Consider the following 19,712-nt stretch of genomic DNA (forward strand, 5'->3'; position numbering starts at 1 on the left):
ACACTCTTGCCGACTAAATACCCTCTCCTACCGGTCGGTGCTCGGCTAATTGTGCACCGCCCCTTGGGAGCTCCCGTCCACCGTCGGCAATGGGACTCGAACCGGCGACGTCCAGGCTATAGGCTGCATCCTGCACTCCGGGGGGAGCGCCTTAACCGGATGCCGCTCGGGGCGGCGGGAGGGCTTAGGGCTAGCCCCCTATAACAATATATTTTTAGAATCTTTAAATCTTTTTTTTTTTTTTTTTTATTTCATTATATTTTTAAGGTGTTATAACATTCTGGATGGGGGGGGGGGCAGCATTACAAAAGTTCAATGTTACAGCAAATACACAAACATGCTGTCTTACTGGCTACAGCGAAATAAATACATACTCTCATAGCGCCATCTGTCGTGCAAAAAAGATATTACAGCCACAGAGAAGTCACATGACCGATGTAATGGCGTGTACAGTCACTGTACTGCGGTGTGTGTTCCTAGGTGGTGCGTGCTGTCAAGGTACAATAGAAGCAGAGTGAGTGGGTTTGTTTAAATTGAATCTGGCCAAAACATTTCACTAATAGTCAAAAAGCACTACAGGTAAAAATGAATTTAAATATTTTATATCTACAAAGACGTTACGTTACAAAAATGAACAGCTGTGTAGCATATTTTGGTAAGAAGAGCTGTGCGACATCAAAATGATGTACATTGTCTAGGAATGGGGTATTGAATGCACTGTCAGACGACATCTTGTATTCTCAATATCTTGCCATTCCTCAAAACCAGTGTTGGGTAGCATTGCTCTTAGGAGAGGGGTTGCTACATTAAAATCAACTGCATATATTTGAAGAGGAAGATAGAAGTTAGAAGTTGTTTAAGATGTCTCATTTTTAGTTTACTGGCGGAAAATGGAAATTCTCACGCCCAGAGGTTTTCATGCAGGTAGGTATAAAGGTCTTTAGAAATGACCATCTTTTCCAAAGCATAATTAGTGTTGTACAATCTGAAAACTTTTTTTTTTTTTTTTTTAGAAACTAGTTTTTAAAAATATGTTTACCATCCCTCTGTTGACCCAACATTTTATTGTCACCAAGTTTCAACACTACATGGTTTCTGCAATCATTCCGTTCTGTTGCTCCAAACTGTATTTGATCTGCCTTGACCTTGTCTAGAGACTCCTACGTGCTGGCACGTAACAGCCTTCCTCATCCCTTTCAAACGCTGTGACAATGAAGGCTGCTGAGTCCCGGCAGTTATGATTCTCTAGACAAGACCAAAGCCAGATAAAGGCGGATTTAGAGAAACATTATAATAGCTCAATACTGGAGCAGCATAGCTCAGCACCTGTCCAAATGATAGCAAACACCACGCCACAGTAAGGAGGATGTAAAGAAAAGCCAGCAATTAATTTCTCCAGTGTAGTTCCAGATGTCATGTTTTACAATGAAAATGTATATTATCTTTTGAAACTGTCCATTTGAGACCTATATTGTGAATGAGGTGCACAATAGCTAAGTCATGAACAGGTTTTGTTAGCTACAGTCACACACAAAGAGGCAGGATTTTCTACAAAAGTAGTTTAGCTAATGTAGCAGCTCATTTTACTCTGAAGAATGAGTCAGAAACTTAGTCCAAACCTTAACATCAAGGAATACAGTAGCAACAAGACGAAACGTGCTGATAACGTCATTACTGTTTATTTGCTTGATTTCCTAGATGTTGTAATTTGTGTTAGTAAGTTTTTAAAGAATGTACACTAAATAGCAGTTGGTATATACAAGTGCTCTGGAACTAGGTGTGCTGGGAGGGGCAGCGGCAGCACCCCCTTATCTTTGCATGGCTTCCATTATATATAGGGGTTACAGTTTTGTGCAATGGCTTTCAGCACCCCCACTTGTTCCAGTGCCACTGGGCACATACTGTAAATACGGGTACTGTTAAAATCCAGACAGGTTTAAACATTATAAGGGTAGATAGTTGATTCCCAATGTAAAAATTTCTCTGCACTGGAAAACACACGCTGCACAGCACCTGAATGAATCTATGCATTATATCAAGTAAGGTAAACCATCGTTACGACTTATATAGCTTATAATATGGCTTTAGTATAAAACTATAATACATTGTATTTCTTTTTTATTATGAAATCGTGGAAAAGCTTGATTTCTAATTTTAATTCTACTGGGCTTGGTGTTTTGTTTAATGAATTTCACCTGCGCCGGTTTTGGCAAACGTGGAACTGGATCTTGGTAGGAGCCCGGAGCTGTGCCAAGGAATCTGGCTGCAAGGTCGAGGTTCGCTGAAGCGATGCCTGACGTCAGAGGTAGCCATTTGCCCTCTCTCATCTCCTGCACCGTTTGTAAATAGAGCGGAGAGATCCCAGCTCTGTAAACTCGGCTGCTGCATTTGCTTCCAATTACAAAGTAGCGTTCTGTTGCTTTCAATTGATGGATGGCCTTACTGCAACAAACGGCATATGTACATCACATTCCAAAGACCTTCGGGAGATCAACACTTTAGAGCATCGGCTTTATTTTACGCAGTGAGGAATTTTGCATGTCTTATAACTGATTAGTTGTAACCTGTACCGTATTTGGCTGTTCAGGTTTGTAGCAACTAAAGAAAACGCTCTTATTCAATAGCTGTAATTAGGAAATAACAAGACACACAACCACAACCAAACCGGACTGTGCAATGATGACGGTGGGGCTTTTTTTATATTAGTGAAAATATCTTGGCGGTTGCAGTACACGGTTGGATTACTATACTTTTTGTTTTGCCTTGAAATGGGAGCATTAACAAGCAGGCAGAATGCTGGAGTCGAGGAGCTCGACATTCCTTCTAATTCGGTCTACAGATATCCTCCAAAATCCGGTAAGTCCTTGATGCAGACAGGACATCAACTCGCATGGAGCAGAGTGTGACCATGCAATACCGTTTCAAACGCATTTTTAAAAAAAGTGATGTTTTAGTTGTACCAATGTCATTTTGCAGAAAATCTAGCCTTCTGTCCAACATTTAGTTTTTAATTTCTTAAAAACAGAGCAACTGCTAATATCGCTGTTTTACTTCTATTTGTTATAATAATTATGTCCTTATTTCCAAGGAAAAACGGAGGAATTATGTTAATTTTCGTGGTTTTACTATATAACCAGGCCAAATATCTACTATATAAAATTAGTAATACAAAAACACAAGTGCTAATACGTTGCTTCGTTTTAAATTAAAACGTAAAAAAGAACATCACACAAATCCAGACGTGTATTTCAAAATACAGTAAATTTTAATGTAACAATTTACACCGTGTGCATAATACATTGTTATAATGTAACCACGACTGCCATACAGAATATAATTTCTAACCTACAATATTATAGTAGCTCTAGAATTCTGCATTGTTTTAATATTTGTTTGCAAGCACGGGTACGCTGCGAGTTGTACACCCACTCAAATTAATTTGGAAGGTCACATATTGAATTTGATTAAACGTGACCTTGTCAAAGTAGTCCGACCTTTGTTATATAAAAAAAGCCCAGCACAGTATTCTGTCTGAGGCTGAAAAAAGCTTATTCGTTCACCGCTAATCCTGCCATCCACACTTGGTGTAAAAGTCGAGGTCCAGGCATGGGACGTCATTGGGGTACGCTGTAATGAATAGAGGAAAGGGGATACAGTTAATGTACATTCTTTGTAGGCCTTGGGGGACAAGTTGGGAAAGGGGTTTAATCCATAAACCTCTTATGTTTTCACCTCTGGAGGCCTGGGTTCAAATCCAGCTACTCAGGTCACAAGTAAAATTAGTTTGGTGTCTTAACCTGCCTACTATGGATGTTGGTGTGTTACATATAAGTGTCACCTTATAAACTCCTTCTGATGAGAATAAAGATAATTACCTTTGTGGTCTTAAAAAACTAGTGTGTTTATTTAAAAAAAAAAATATATATATATATATATATATATATATATATATATATATATATATTATATATATATATATATATATATATATATATATATATATATATATATTGCCTAAAAACCAGGTTTACAAATATTTTTACATTTTATCGTTGCCACCCAGTTGTAATGCCAGCTGTTAGCTCACCTCCATGATGGTGCCACTGCAGTCGTGCACTCCCTTTTCACAGAGCAGCATTCTGCGGGCTGTGTCTCAGTATACTGCAAGTGCTAGTGCTGAGCAACAGCAACTCCCCTCTGCAGAGTGGAGAGAATTGCTTGCCTTGCACCAAGTAAAGAGCCATTTTAAGAGTCACAACTACACTAAGCCCAGGGCTTAAAGGAATGAGCTGCAATCTATGAAGGAACTGAATTTACTCAGAATTAGGGGAGCTTGATTTAAAATTGTAAAAGGAGTTGACAGAGTAGAGAGACTTGGGTCAGAGGGAAGGAGACCTTCAGACAGAGAGGGGTGAGGGGATGGAATGGGTTACCTAGTCCTGATGATGATCAATCAACAGCCTTTAAGGACTTGAGGAATGCTCTTTTTCCACTGGCACGTCCGAGCCATGAGGGCTTCAGTGAAGGTGGTTTTCCACTCTCACATCCGAGCAATGAGGGCTCCAGTGCAGGTGGTTTTCCACTCTCACATCCGAGCAATGAGGGGCCTAGTGCAGGTGGTTTTCCCCTGGCTATTCCGAACCATGAGGGCTCTAGTGCAGGTGGTTTTCCTCTGGCTATTCCGAACCATGAGGGCTCCAGTGCAGGTGGTTTTCCACTCTCACATCCGAGCAATGAGGGCCCCAGTGCAGGTGGTTTTCCACTGTCACATCCGAGCAATGAGGGCTCCAGTGCAGGTGGTTTTCCACTCTCACATCCGAGCAATGAGGGCCCCAGTGCAGGTGGTTTTCCACTGTCACATCCGAGCAATGAGGGCTCCAGTGCAGGTGGTTTTCCACTGTCACATCCGAGCAATGAGGGCTCCAGTGCAGGTGGTTTTCCACTCTCACATCCGAGCAATGAGGGCTCCAGTGCAGGTGGTTTTCCACTGGCATATCCGAGCCGTGAGGGGCCCAGTGCAGGTGGTTTTCCACTGGCTATTTGTTGAGTGAGAAACAAACTACGAAACTCCCAAAGCCGAGTATGGCCAGGGGTGGTTTAATGATTTTTGTAATTATGTTGTGCAGTGGAAAAGAGTTTTGTCATCAATCTGCTATCAGCTGCCTTCTGTTTTAAGGCATTAATATTCACTGTAGAAGCCCCAGTAAAATTGCCACTAGTCTTGTAAACTTTATGCTGATGTTTTCGGTAATACTCTTGTAGGATTTATCTACTCTTTCTTTAAAAAAAAAAAAAAAAAAACTCATTACTCTTCCAGGTACTGTATAACTTCCTGTGTTGCGCTCAAATGGTCTGCTAGTGTAAGGCTCTTTGACTGTGGAAGTTGACCTTTACCACAGGCAGTGGTATGGAATTGAATCTGTTAGAATATAGATATTTGTCCCAGCACTCTATTATACATAAGCAGAATCAATCACCAGTGTCTGAGAACTTCACTGTTTATTACCTTTTATATGGTAAAAAGGTGGTGTGCAGAGTGTCTCCTATTGTTATGAGTGATGTCATTTTGTGCAGTTTTGGCCGCCTTTTAAAATTTGGAATCGCCAATGAGCAGTACGGTGGTTAGCGTTGCTGCCTCACAGCTCCAGGGTCCTGTGTGGAGTTTGCATGTTCTCCCTGTGTTCGCGTGGGTTTCCTCCCTAACCCTAACCCTAAAGACATGCTGGCTAGGTGGATTGGCCTCTCTAAATTGCCCCTTAGTTGCCCTGCAATGGACAGGCATCCTGTCCAGGGTGCAGTCCCATCTTGTGCCCTATGTCTTCCGGGTTAGGCACTGGCTTACCGCGACCCTCCTATAGGATTAAGCAGTTACAAATAATGGATGGATGGAATCGGCAATTATTGTAATTGTTATTAATTTGGTAAGTCCAATTTTTTTTTATTTCAACTTGGCTCACTGTGCCACCCCGCGCTGCCTCGGGGCAGACAAAGACAGACACACATGTCCTCTGAAATGTGTGCCGTCAGCCACCCACTTCTTTTCACTCTGCAGGCCCGCCATGCAGTCACCTCAGAGCTACAGCATCGGAGGACCACACAGCTCTGGGCAATTTTACAGGTAGGGCCACAGGTACCCAGCTAGTCTACAGGGGTCGAGATTCGCAGTGAGCCAAGGATACCCTAGCCGACCTATATTAACCTGTGTTAATTAACTATAACTGACAAAAAATATACTACTATTAAACATAAATGGCTAGTTTCACAGACCTCGATTTAGCACTAATCTTGGACTACCACCAGATGAGTCACTTCCAATAAATGGGAACACTTTCGCAGCAGCCTCTGTGCCAGGTCACTGTTTCTGAGTCTTGTGTAGCAGCCTCTGTCTCTCTCTCTCACTCTCCTCTCCCCTTTCTATGTCTCTCACTCCTGAATGTGGCTGTACTCAATCTCTTTCCTTACAGAAGGACAAAATGCCAGTCCCTGTGTTTCGCTGCTTTCCCCTGCCACCATCCCTGTTCTGAACACTATTGAAACAGACTTCTTCTAGTCTAAACCTTTGTCATTGAATTTAAGTGTCTTTGTCAGTGAATTTAAGTATTATTTCACTATTATGGTATACTGTTCTGTGCTGTTGATGTATGTCATGCTGATAGATCTAATTTTGAATTTGTACCCATGGTGGGGGTGTATTACTGACATGCTTATTTATATTTAGATTTTTTTTTAAATGTATGTTATGGTACTGATTCTATGTATGTTAAGGTAATAATCGTGATTGTGAACAGGTGTAGAGGTGATGCAGTGCAGAAGAAATCACAAACAATTGTAATCCGGTAGGAAAAGGGTTTTTTAATTATAATCCGGGTCTGGTGACCAAAAAAAGAAAAATGCTCTGGGAATACACAGCAATGTGTAATGCGCGGAGCCAAACAAATGGGTTTACAGTCCAAAACAATAAACGTTATCCGCCCCACAATACTAAAACACGGTCACCAGTCCCGGGTGCATGTAGTAGTGCTCGTGGTGGGTGATAACAGGTTATTTGGTGACAGTTCGTGCAGTGCAGTTCTGGCTTGTGCTGGCCCAAAAGCGACAGCTCCAGAACGTGTTCAGCTGTCTAGTGATACAATAAACAAGAGAATTACTAACAATCAAAACAAGCAGACACTCATGAATATTCCTCGGCAGTTTCTACTGCAGCTCTCAGTCCTTCCAGGTTTACGTATACAACCCAAGCGAAGGAAAAGATTAGCGTTTCTCTGGCCCCTTGTATGCTACCCTGCATGATCCCTTGGTAAACTATTACAGCTGTGTCTATAGCTTGCAACTGCTACCTTCTTTACCTTCCGGGTTAATACGTTCCTGCAACAGAGTCTCGCTTCTGTCCAGGCTGACCGTCTTCCCGACCTCGGAAACGAACTGTCAGGCCAGCCCGTCCAGATACTTTTCCTTTCACTATTTAGCACCTTCACAGGTCGAGAAGGAGATTTACAACCAGAACTCATTGTGTTTCTGTCATAGTGACCCATCAGCTTCACATGTAACTCCCAGTACTAGTTTCTAATAAATTAACACGTTTGAGTCTTGCTGTCAGTGGTAACGATTACGAATCGCAAGAACCCAGCAATGATCAACTAGAATGCATCTCAGCGTGCACCTGAGAGAGTCAACATTGGGAAGTGAAAAAGAAGCTCTGTATGGCTCGCAGGCCAGGGTTTTGGCTCTGTAATATTACTTACTGCCTCTTAATTATCCAAAACCTGATTGCCTAAATGTCATGCCTCCCTCGCATAAGCCAGAGCTTAAACACTGGTAGGCCAATGCTTGCTGGTACACCATGATCCAGTCAAGGTTTTTAATTGGTTGTATGCTGTAATGATACTTGGTATTAACATTGTTTGACATCTTATTGAGAGGATCAGATTCTAGGGATATATGGGGCTGCCTGTCTGTCAGTATGTTTGTCCATCTGTATGTAACACTTATATTTCTGTATATATCTGGAAAAGTGCTTTATGCTATAAACGTACTTGCATTGAGCCTGCCTTGTTCCCCTGCACCAGGAGAGCTCTGTTTCTGATGCTGCTCTAGAGAACAGATTCAGGCTCCCATTGTTGGTGCTTGTTTCTGCGCAGTCCACTACTTCAGAAATGACAGGAGGTGGGGCCTCTGTAAAAGCATCTTGTTCTTTCCGCTTGTTGCTGTTTTATACGTTTATATTGCTGTAATGGAAATTATGGAATAGCTGCTCAAAGTGTGGTCATTATGTTAAGTACATTTTATTATTTTAATATCCCTGCTGTAGATGCATATCTACCAGGGATACAGTGTAGGAGGTTGTATGTATGTCACACTTTACATTTTTTCTTGTCTAATTGCGAAGCAACTTGCTAAGGACCTTCTTTAGCACAGCTTATGCAGTGCATCATAATCTCATTATATAGAAACTGTTATCCCGTCTGCCTGAATGTCTGTCTGCATGACACGTTTTTTGTATTTATCTAGAAAAGACGTTCTTTAGTATAAGCTATTCAGTAGTGGTGGGTATTGGGACTGAGAATCTGTATTACAATCTGTATTACAATATATTAAGGTATATATTGGAATTCAACGCTGAATGATGCTGATGTTGATTTTTTGTTACCAAAATCTCTCTTTCTTTATCTCTCTCCCTCTTTCTCTCTCATTCATATATATATATATAAACTTGTTGTTTTTGTCATGTTTATGGAATTAAGTATTAGAATGTAATGTGACAAATTAAACTCTCATATGTAATGCCCAGTAACCTAATTTTTGCTGGATCCTCAGAAGTTTGTGCATGTGCTCCCAATATGAAAAATAGAAAAACAGTGCTGGTTTGAAAGCAATTTAAAATTCTCAAAAAACAGATTTCAAATGTAATTTTAATTATAAATAATATCTTTATTTAAATTTTATATTGATCTTGTTTTTCAAAAGTGCGTCCTATGATTGTGGCTATAAACACGGGTTTAAAGCTGCTTTATAGATCTGTCAGTGCAGAGACCCGGGTTTGGAATAAACGACTGACCATGCTTTTAAGACTTAATATATACACAAAAGCATAAATAAGTGCTAGACATTTATTTATAATAAAAATAAAGCACTGCTAAGTAATGTTATAAGTGATTTATTTTTATATCTGCCTTGCTTGCTTTTTTCTCACAAATTACAGTAGCAGAACCTCTGTCTTTTTTTTTTTGTCTGATGAGATCAAATGCGGGAGGTCCAGAACTACAATGATACAATTCTTAAATTGGTGAGGAATAAAATAACTGAGCGTTTGTGTAATTCATAATTTTATTGGGTAGAGGTGATTGAAGTCTGTGCTGGAGATGACTTCATAATCGAAAGGAATAGAAGAAAACATGGATGATTGAAATGGTAGCACTGATCAAGGGGGAGTAGCCTACGAGTCGCACGCATTATCTATTAAACATTACCTCAAGTTCAATGTACAAGTAAAATGTGAATTTGTATAATTCGTTTTAGAAAAGTCAATATTGTAATTAGCGTTCCGGTACTTTAAGATGTAGGACTACACCGCTGTATGTAAGGTTGTTGATACCGTCAGCATATTTGACTTCGACGATGCATAAACAATATATCGCAATGCTTGATGCTGTACAGCCATCCTTTTTAGATTTTTTTTTTTTATTGGGAAATGATTCCACACATGTGACTTTGCTTTGCAGAGTTTAATCAGCTCAAAATCTCTGTGTGCTTCTGCCGTATTTTCTTTTGTGTTGGCACAGCTTGCATTACGAGTTCTCGCAGGAAGTGATTATCTCGCGAGATAATAGCCGACATTTTCCAGTAGATGTTTCCCTGAATACCGGTATTGTTGTTCAAATACTGGTTATTGTATTGCCCGATGAATATCGCAATATACCCATATATTGGTATTATCACACACCCCTACTATTCACTATACCAGAATCTATATAGTGGCACCCTATAGTGCTTCTTTAATTGTGATGAAATTTGATCTGGAAATGTTTGTGGCAACAGTTTTCACTTTCTCCAGTAGTATTAAACTGTGGCTGTGAGGGGGGTCATCTTTGGAAAGAGCACTTTCTGAATTATTCAGAGAAGCAACAGTCTGTGACAGGCATCAATTATAGATCACAAAGCTAGACACAGTGACTGTGAAATGTGTTGTCCCCTATGGGGTGCAGAGGGAAGTATTGCATGTTATATCCAGGTAAACAATGGGAAACCCTACCTGTGGATGGAAAACATATCCATCAGCTTTCAAATCTAACCCTGGTGTATTCTTCAATGTCATTATTCTTTTAAAGTCTTTTCATATAGAAAGTGAATCACTTCAGTATTACAAATACAGCACAGATGTTCTTCTGTGTTTGTCCTTCTTGACAGATTTTTCCAGCGCGTCTTTCTGATTCGCTGTGAGAATGACGAGGTGGGTGTTAGGCATGATTGACACCCAGCTTGCCTTGTGTTCGTTTTCTCCGTTCCTGCTACAGTCAAGCCAGGCTGTTCAGAAACGACAGAGAGATTCAACACGTAAAGTGTCAAAGCCTTTACTTCCAACCTGTTGCACAATTCAAAGGTTTTCATGATGTGTTGGTGGTGAACCAGAATAGTCTCAAAATAAATATTTTGTACACTCCTCAAAAATGAAGTTGAGTAAAAATTCAGAACAGTAGTTGATTATTGAGTCTGGAGCTGTTTGGCACTTCAAGCTGCCTACTTTTGCAATTATCGGTTCACAGTATGGATAAATCATGATACTTTACGTGATATATTGTATCATAATAGAGCTCTGTGCCGCTTGTATTGTGATAGATGACGAAAAGCACAGCATAGCTCTGTAGTATACCAAATGGTTCTTAGATGAAGTATTTTACAGTTGTTATGAATACATACTCTCCTTATCATAAATGATCGTTGGATTTTAGTAAACATCATCCAAGTAGCCCATCAAGACCATGGCATGTGTTCTGAAAGATATTGTATTGTGACATTAATGGATTGCTGTACCCCTGACTGAGGTAGTGCTGACCCTTGAACTGCTGCTGCTGTCCTGACTCTGAACTCTGTCTTTCTGCAGGCAGCTACTTCGCCAGCCACTTCATCATGGGCGGGGAGAAGTTTGACTCCACCAATCCGGAAGGCTACCTCTTTGGAGAGAACACAGACCTCAACTTCCTGGGACACAGGCCTGTAGCAGTATGTACTGAACCCTGCTGCCTTTCCATCTCACCTGGGGCTGCCGTCTGCCAGTTCAGCCTTTAGTCTTAAAGTGATTGCAGCTAACAAAACAATCCAGAAACCTGCTTTCATTTTAAAAGTGACATCCGGTGCTTCACAAAATTCTCAGTTTGCTTACCCTGCCTTTCAGGAAGTCTGTTACTGCTTTACTTTCACCCCAGCAGTGTCTTCTGGGTTAACGCATGTTATTGTTACTGTCCGTCAATAGAGACGCAGCTGGTTATTGGGATGGAGGGGTGGGGACTATTGCACTCTCCGGGTGAAATTACCCAGGAAGTGCAAGGCAGTCTAAAAGCAGGGCTTGCAAACAGATATTTCTTTAACCTAGTGTAGTATCGGATACAATGTTTGTTAACAATAGAATGCCCGCGTTTCTACGCATACCTAGAACTACCATGAGTGATCAATTTGACCAGCATATTAAAAACTACATAAATATTGTAATGAAAGGACAAACAATTGAAGTTATAGTTTTATTCCGGTACATCATATAAAGCATTTACACAACCGAAACATTGTAAGTAAATGGACATTTGTGTTTATATACAGATATGTCTGTAAATGTTATATACAGACACTGCCAAATGACATTGCAGGAAGGGATGCATGGGTGCATAGAGTACAGTGGCAATGGGGTGAATCAATAGGTGAAAAGGTAAGGCTATGGCTGTAATAAATATCTACAATTTTGGCTAGAACTTAAGGCGACGAGATTGTGAAAACCACACGACATGTTTTCCCTTTGTTGTAAATAAAAACATGATTTGGTATAGTTTAATTATAATGCTATTAATAATAAACAAATCATTTAGCATGTTCCTAATATCAGTTGTTAAGTATTCTGTAAACATTTCATCTAATAGTTCAAAAGTACAATATGGGGCTCGCTTTCAAGAGATATCGCCACGGATATGAATGGAATACCCAACGTGATCAAGATCATTGTCATGGATTTTGTAATGTAACATATTTGTAATATTGCCAGACCCCCCTCCCCACACTGTATGTACAGTGTACACTGTCACATGTTTGTATGCACATATTATGACATCTTCTTATAATGCTGTAAGTGTTCGGTGGCTACTTCTATTCATGTTGAGTTTATTTATCATGGAGGAGAGCAAACAGTACCAGAGAAAGTGCATGATTAGAGGAATTAGCCAGACAATTAATTATAAACAAATTGTGTATTGGGTTGAGGAGTTCTATTGTAATTTTAAAAGCCTAGTAAATGTATAATGATGTGTTACATACATGGTGTACATGTATAATAACTAACAACTACAAACACCAATGACACTTCAAACATGTATATCCTACAATCGTACATACTAAAATACGGACAAAAGTAGATGTCAACATAAGAAAAAAATTCCAACCAATATAGATAGATGGCTTACCCCAGGTGGGGTAGGGTATATATATATATATATATGTATATATATATATATATATATATATATATATATATATATATATATATATATATATTTTTTAATCTGTGCCGTCCAATTTTTACCCACAGGCCAGATAATCGTAAATCAGCATTGTTTATGTGAAGTTATCCAAATAAATGTATATTCTGCATGACAAGAGGCACAATTTTAAATTGTTTACAAATTATGCACAACATAGATATTCAACATAGACATTTTTTTATTTCCATTTGGCTGCTGCTCACAGGTGAGAGACACCTCCCTGTACGCTAGCAGTTGTTGAGACAGGAAGTGACGTATATGACCTGCAACAATTAAGCTTTTTATTAAGAAATGCGTTCATTAACGGAAATCACTTGCTATTAAAGCTCTCGTTACTATACCATGAATTCCATCCAATAACACTGTTTTTTTAAAACACTGCCCATAGTTTTCCAAATGCCATCATTACCAGCCTCTTGAGTGCCAGGTGTTGCTGGCTCTACTGTTGGAGAAGTGTCTGCCTCGGATGCAGGGGCTGATGCAGGTGAAATGGCCGGCATCCTTGCAAGGGGTACCATAGGATTGCTTCTTCTCTTTCTCTTTTCATGCACTTGGTCCTGGCACTCCGCTGGTATCATCCTCACTGTCACTGCTGCTGGAAGATTCATCTTTGCAAAGCGTCTGCTTCAGAGCCAGATTCTTTATTGGCCGTCTCTGCTGCATCAGAATCGTTGTTTGGTAAACCTTGCAGTAATTCCAAACACTGCTTTGCTGTCCTGCATCTTCAGTGATCCATTTTCAATGTGTATTGGGGGAACAATTCATTTCTTAGAAAAACGAGTGATTTATAGTAACCAGAGTGCAGACAGACAACCTGGCGTCATGAGCTGTCAAGGCAGATTGATGGTGTATCAGTAGGCTCATTGAAACAATAGAAATGTCAGAAGACCGCTCACGTGAGGAATTAGACTGATATAATCAGGCACGTCCCGACTGATAGTACCGCAACATTTGATTGTTTTATATGTAGAGGTCAATTTGACCGCTCCTGGTCGGAATAGGTATGACATTATTTTATCTCCCTAATTTTTGCAGTTATATGATTTTTTCTTTATCAGGGTAATTGGTACATATATTTAGGACACGTCAGGACAGCACAGCTCCGTATCTTAAACACACACACCCAATTTAAATTCCAAAAAGGTCAGAATGACCGCCTTAGTCGTTCTGGTGTTGAAACGTGTTTCTTTCAAAACCTCATATAATGAATGGATATGCTACAATTCCTTGGAGGTTTTCGTATAGAATTCAACAGCCATCTTCCTGTAAACTAAAAGACAGAAGCCTGAGCAGGGCTGACTAGCAGGCTTGGGTTATTGTTGACAGATGAGAGAAACGCCCTGTTGGATACTACAGTTTGCACTCTTGTGGTCTTCAATGCGGCAGGGAGCTTTTCAGTTCCTTTCCAATTCAATATCCCCAGTGTCTAATACAGCTGGCACACAAATAGACTCTCTCTCTCACCCTCTCTCACATACACACAGACACACTGTCTGCTGTTTTGCCTCCAGTAAAGTGTTATAAGAGGGTTGAGTAACATTAAGATACAAGCCTGGCTTTCATTCACAGTTATAGAAACACATTTTTGGGGGGGTAAGCAAATATAAAATTAATTTTTTGATTTTGGGTGATGGATTACATATAGCAGGGCTTGAAGTCTCTATTATAGCTGCATGGACAACACCTAATAGTAAACCTACTGCCTCAGGTTATTCATGCTGTGATGAAAATCAGTTAATTCAGAGCAGATTTCATTTCAATACTATAACAAAACAAGGGAAGTGCTGACACCCAGGACTGGGTGCAGGGCTGGTATGCGTTTAAAGCCTTGATACAGCGTGTCCTTGTGTCTCTGAAAAGCAGCTACAGAAAAGGTCCAAATCCCTTTGAATTAGCTGGGCTGCTGAATTCAGAGTCCACTGCTCCCCAAGTTTGGTTTCATCTGCAAATTTAACAGCTTGTAATGTGTATCTTGGTTCAGGTCATTTATATAAATGAAGAACAGTAAGGGTCCAAGTGCAAACCCTTCTGGTACCCCTCTATCCCCCCCCCCCCCTTTCCAATTACTCTGCTTTCTGTTTCAAAACAAAGATCTTAAATAGGTTTCCGTGGCAACACAGTTACATGCTAATTGGTACCATCTGATGTTCAGAAGAGTACCAAAGCAAAGTTATACAATGGTCAGTTTTAAATAGGGTACCCCTGACTGCAAAATAAAAACATACTATAAGGACTCAAAACATCAAAACATAATGTGCATCCTGTCCATAACTGATAAACACACAATAGAAGCTTAGTAAGTTCACTACCAAACATTTGTCAAGAAACTGTTTTTTTTGTTTGTAAAAACAAGAATACAAACAAATGTAGCTTTTCATACACAGCTCCCTAGTCTACTGTGAAGAAACTGTACTCAACATTTTCAAACAAAATAGTTGAATGTAATCTAATCAATCTGAATCGGATTTATTTGTGTAATATTGTTTTTTTTTTTTTTAATCCAAATTAACAATCGCTCAGTGAAGAATATTTTAGATGTGACCGGTTTGCCCTTGAAGTCCTTGAGCCAAGGTACCCGAGGCCAGAGGAAATGAGACCAGAGCCTCGGAATCCCAGGGCCCCTTCCCTTAAGGTTTCGCTGCCTCTCACACAACTGGGTTACAGGAAGGGAGTGGAGTGGGTTTGCGCTTGTGGAGCCAGTATAACTAGAGCAATCGGATCGATTCTGTAAGCATGCTGAGCAGCGGCAGCTTTGACTTAATGGCTTTTCTCGTAATACGTGATCCTTTTGTCTACAGTGTGGCAGAGCTGGAGGAGTGGGACTATCGATTTAATGCTGAGATTAATACTGTATCTTACCTGCAGAGAGAGACATGACTTCATTAGATGAGAAGCTGCGGTTCAGTGAAGCATTGAGAAGCGTCTCTATCTGTCTGGGACAGGAGGCCCATGGATAGCTCTTCCTTGTGCAACAACACCACACCAGAGCAGAATCCCGTCAATGCCTGTCCGATTTGTAGAAACATATTGAAATGAAGTTGGGTTAGAAAGGATGTTAGGGTTGATCTATTGTATTGTGAAACAGGACAATGACAAACTGTTTTATTCCCTAATCTGGGGATACATACAGTATCTCTGGTGCTAAAGTACCGGTGGACTTGCATTTTCGATGTACCTAGAGAACTGCAATTGAGATGAAACTTTGAATCCTCTTAAAGGAAAGTCATATAATATTTATAAAGCACATCTAAACACAGTCCCATCTTAATGCTGCCACCAGTGAAAATAATCCAAAACTGTAATAACCACTGTAGCATAAAAAAAATGACTTGAAAGACTTGTACTCATATGAACACTATTGCAAGAGAAAAACGCCACGTTACTGTTACAGTAACTGGAGGGTGCTACAAATACCCCTCTTTGTAAAGTAAAAGGTTTGACTGTCAGGTAGCAGTGTGCATGCTGGCAGTCTTTGTAAGGATTGTCTGCTTTGTGCTTGGAAGCATTTATCTGAGCAAGTTGAGCTGTGTTCTATTGATTGAGGCGATCACTTTATTTACGTTGTGAGGCAGACACTGCAGTTGTGACAGTCTTCTAACTACTGTAGCTCTTTTCAGGAATTGTCTACCCTCCGTGTGAAATTACAGCAAGGATGGGACAACTGTAAAAATATTACTATACATTTGTACTAAAATAATTTTGAACATAAAACAACCCCTAATGTGCACTCTATTCATAACTATAAAACAACAACTGAGTTTTTTTAGTATTTCTGAATGGCATATATACATACATACATACACTGAGTGTATGAAACATTAGGAACACCTTCCTAATATTGAGTTGCATCCCCTTTTGCCCTCAGAACAGCCTCAATTCCTCGGGGCATGGATTCTACAAGATGTCGAAAGCATTCCACAAGAATGCTGGCCCATGTTGACTCCAATGCTTCCCACAGTTGTGTCAAGTTGGCTGGTAGTGGATCTCTACTCTGAATGGCTCATTCTATCTCATCCCACAGATGCTCAGTTAGATTGAGATCTGGTGACTGGGAAGGCCACTGCAGTAAGCTGAATTCGCTGTCATGTTTGTAGAACCATTCCTGGACAATCCTAGCCTTGTGACATGGAGCATTATCCTGCTGAAAAAATCCATTAGCAGATGGATACAATGATGTTCAGATTTCCTGTGGCAGTCAAACGTTGCTCCACTTTTATCAAGGGGCCCAATGTGTGCCATGAAACACACACCCCACACCATCACACCACCACCACCACCAGCACCAGCCTGCAATGTATTTCCAGTCCTCCAGTGTCCAAGGTTTTTGTTCCTTAGCCCACTGCAACCGCAGTTTCTTGTATTTTGCTGAAAGAAGTGGGACTCTGTTAGGTCGTTACTGCCATAACTCATTCGTGTCAAGGTATGACGAGTTGTGCGTTCTTTTATGGCACCAGTGTTGTACTGGACTAACATTAGCACATCTTTTGCTCTGCACAATTCGTGTCAGCCTCCTTTGGCCTCTATTATCAATGAGCCGTTTTTGACCACTTGCCTGCCGTTGGCTGGATGTCCTTTGGGTGGTGGACCATCCTTGATACACACAGGAAACTGTTGAGCGTGAAAAACCCAGCAGTGTTACAGTTCCTGACACACTCAAACCAGCGTGTCTGGCACCTACTACCATACCCCATTGAAAGGCACTTAAATCTTTTGTCTTGCCCATTTACCCTCTGAATGGCACACATACACAATCCATGTCTCAATTGTGTCAAGACTTAAAAATCCTTCTTTAACCTGTCTCCCCTTCATCTACACTGATTGAAGTGGATTTAACAGGTTACATCAATAAGGGATCACAGCTTTCACCTGGATTCACCTCGTCAGTCTATTTCATGGAAAAAGCAGGTGTTTCTAATGTTTTGTACACTCAGTGTCTATATACAGTGCCTATAGAAAGTCTACACACCCTTTCAAATTTTTCACCTTTTGTTGCCTTATAGCCTGGAATTAAAATGTCTTATTTTTTTTCATTTATCTACACATCCTACCCCACAACTTCCAAGTGAAAAAACTATTCTAGAAATTTGTAGAAAATTAATTAAAAATAAAATCTGAAATAGCTTGGTTGGATAAGTGTCCACCCCCATTGTAATAGCAATTGTAAGTTAGCTCAGGTGTAACCAAAAAAAACTTTTTTCACCTTAACACATCTAACTAAAATACAAACTAAAATAATTCTTTATCTATAAAGCACATATAGTGAAGTAAAATGTAACTTTCTGTGAATTAACCATCCATAAAGCACCTTGTAATCAAAGCTATGAGCCCCCCCCCCCCCCCCAAAAAAAAAAAAGTAACAGGTAACATTTCCGCTCATGGAATATTTTAATTAGCAGTTTTTTTAAAACTATAAATAACCTGGCTAAACTGCGGTCGGGAGTTCTTTGTCTCTAATGGAAGTGCAACATTATTTGAATATATTTCTATGTCATCCACCACTATGGCTGTCCTCCTCAGCCTCCCTAAGATGCATTGTTAATGTTTCCATGTCCTCAAACAGAATTGCAGGGCTGAAGAATATGCAAAAAAACTGGGCAATGTATTGCTGATTAATTGCTACGAATAAATAACATTTAAAAAAAAAAAATCTAATACACTATTACCATAATGTGTGCATCTTCCATATTGGAAGATGTGAGAAATATGACTTTAATTCACAGTAGTAAAATGCACCGCAATTATTGCATTAGCACTGTAAAACCACTGGACCAGTGCTTGCATCCCTACATCAGTAATGCAGGCGATCCATGATATGGTTTCAGGCCAGGAGGGCACCTCTCTCCTCTGGTCATCAGATGCTGTGTTTGAACCTTTTATTGGCAGTCTGCATTCAGGGAGCGGTGGGTGGGGGAGCAGGGAAACTGATTGACTGCACATTCCGTAGCAAACAACTCAGGCTGACATTCTCACTCATTAATCAGAGGGGGTTGTTTTAAATTGACTGGTACACTTTGCAAAGAAGAGGTGGAGACTACACAAGCACTGGAAATGCCAGCGTCATAAAATAAAATGGGAGTTCTAGTACTTCAGCTCAGTTTATCACACACACACAGGAAATATTCAATTGAACAAAAGCAGAGAGAGAGAGAGAATGGAAGAAAGTTATCTGCATTTCAAGTGATTCAGGTTTCATCACGAAACCCATCATTGAGAGGGATAACCACCTTCCAACTGAGGCTAATTATTCAAAAGAAGACAAACTGTTGCAACATCAATAATGTTTCTAGGCACGTCCTGTAGAATGAACAGCCAGTAGAGAGCCCTGATGACACTCCCTCAGACAGCCTTCCAAGCTCTGCACGATCAAGCTGGATGACAAGGCCAGCAGAGCGCCTCCCCCAGCTCTCCCCAGCCTCTGTAAGCTGCTTGAGCAGGACTTGTCGTAAATCTTGATCTAATTCTTATTATAGATTCTTCCGCCCCTGATGCATGTGCTACTGCTGCACTTTAAAGAACAGCATTATCCACAATAGCAGTATTTATATTGACCGAATCGCCTGACCATTACACGGTATATTCAAAACTGCTCCCAATTTCTAACACTTTGATATCTTGACTTCATAACATTACACACAGCTTTATTCTGTGAATTTATATAGAAAACTATATGGCCACAGAGATGTCAACTTAAACTCCCTGGATGCAAGAGTATGCAAGGCCCCTCCTACTCACTCACTAAACTCAGTTGAGCTTGTTTATTTATTTCAAGTTATTAATGTACGTTTGTACTTATGTCTCGCAACAAGAAACACAGCTCCTTTGAAATCAAATTGGTGAACCACATAATGAAGTTCTGAAATGATCAGGCTCTTAAAAATTGTTTGAGTTTCCACTTACACAGAGAGAGCAGACACACACACACACAGATTATACTTGCGCACGCACACACACACACAGGTCCTACGCATACACAGT

General features: G+C 40.2%; 1 protein-coding gene across 7 annotated transcripts in view; it reads left to right on the top strand.

The window, feature by feature from the left end:
* Positions 1-2,306: 2,306 nt before the first annotated feature.
* The window catches only part of LOC121295570 (E3 ubiquitin ligase RNF157-like), a 46,885-nt gene continuing 29,479 nt past the window's right edge, over positions 2,307-19,712 (top strand). For 6 of the 7 annotated variants that reach the window (XR_005946944.1, XR_005946945.1, XR_005946946.1 and 3 more), the window contains exons 1-2: positions 2,307-2,856; positions 11,099-11,217. Coding sequence is in view for 4 of the 7 variants with exons in the window: in XM_041220355.1 (XP_041076289.1) it covers positions 2,769-2,856; positions 11,099-11,217 (207 nt within the window). In the remaining 3 variants the exon portion in view is untranslated. The remainder of the gene's footprint in view (positions 2,857-11,098; positions 11,218-19,712) is intronic. The other variant, XM_041220358.1, reaches the window with a different exon arrangement.

Source organism: Polyodon spathula, chromosome 20 (genome assembly GCF_017654505.1).
Source record: "Polyodon spathula isolate WHYD16114869_AA chromosome 20, ASM1765450v1, whole genome shotgun sequence".
In the NCBI taxonomy this organism is placed as follows: Eukaryota; Metazoa; Chordata; class Actinopteri; order Acipenseriformes; family Polyodontidae; genus Polyodon; species Polyodon spathula.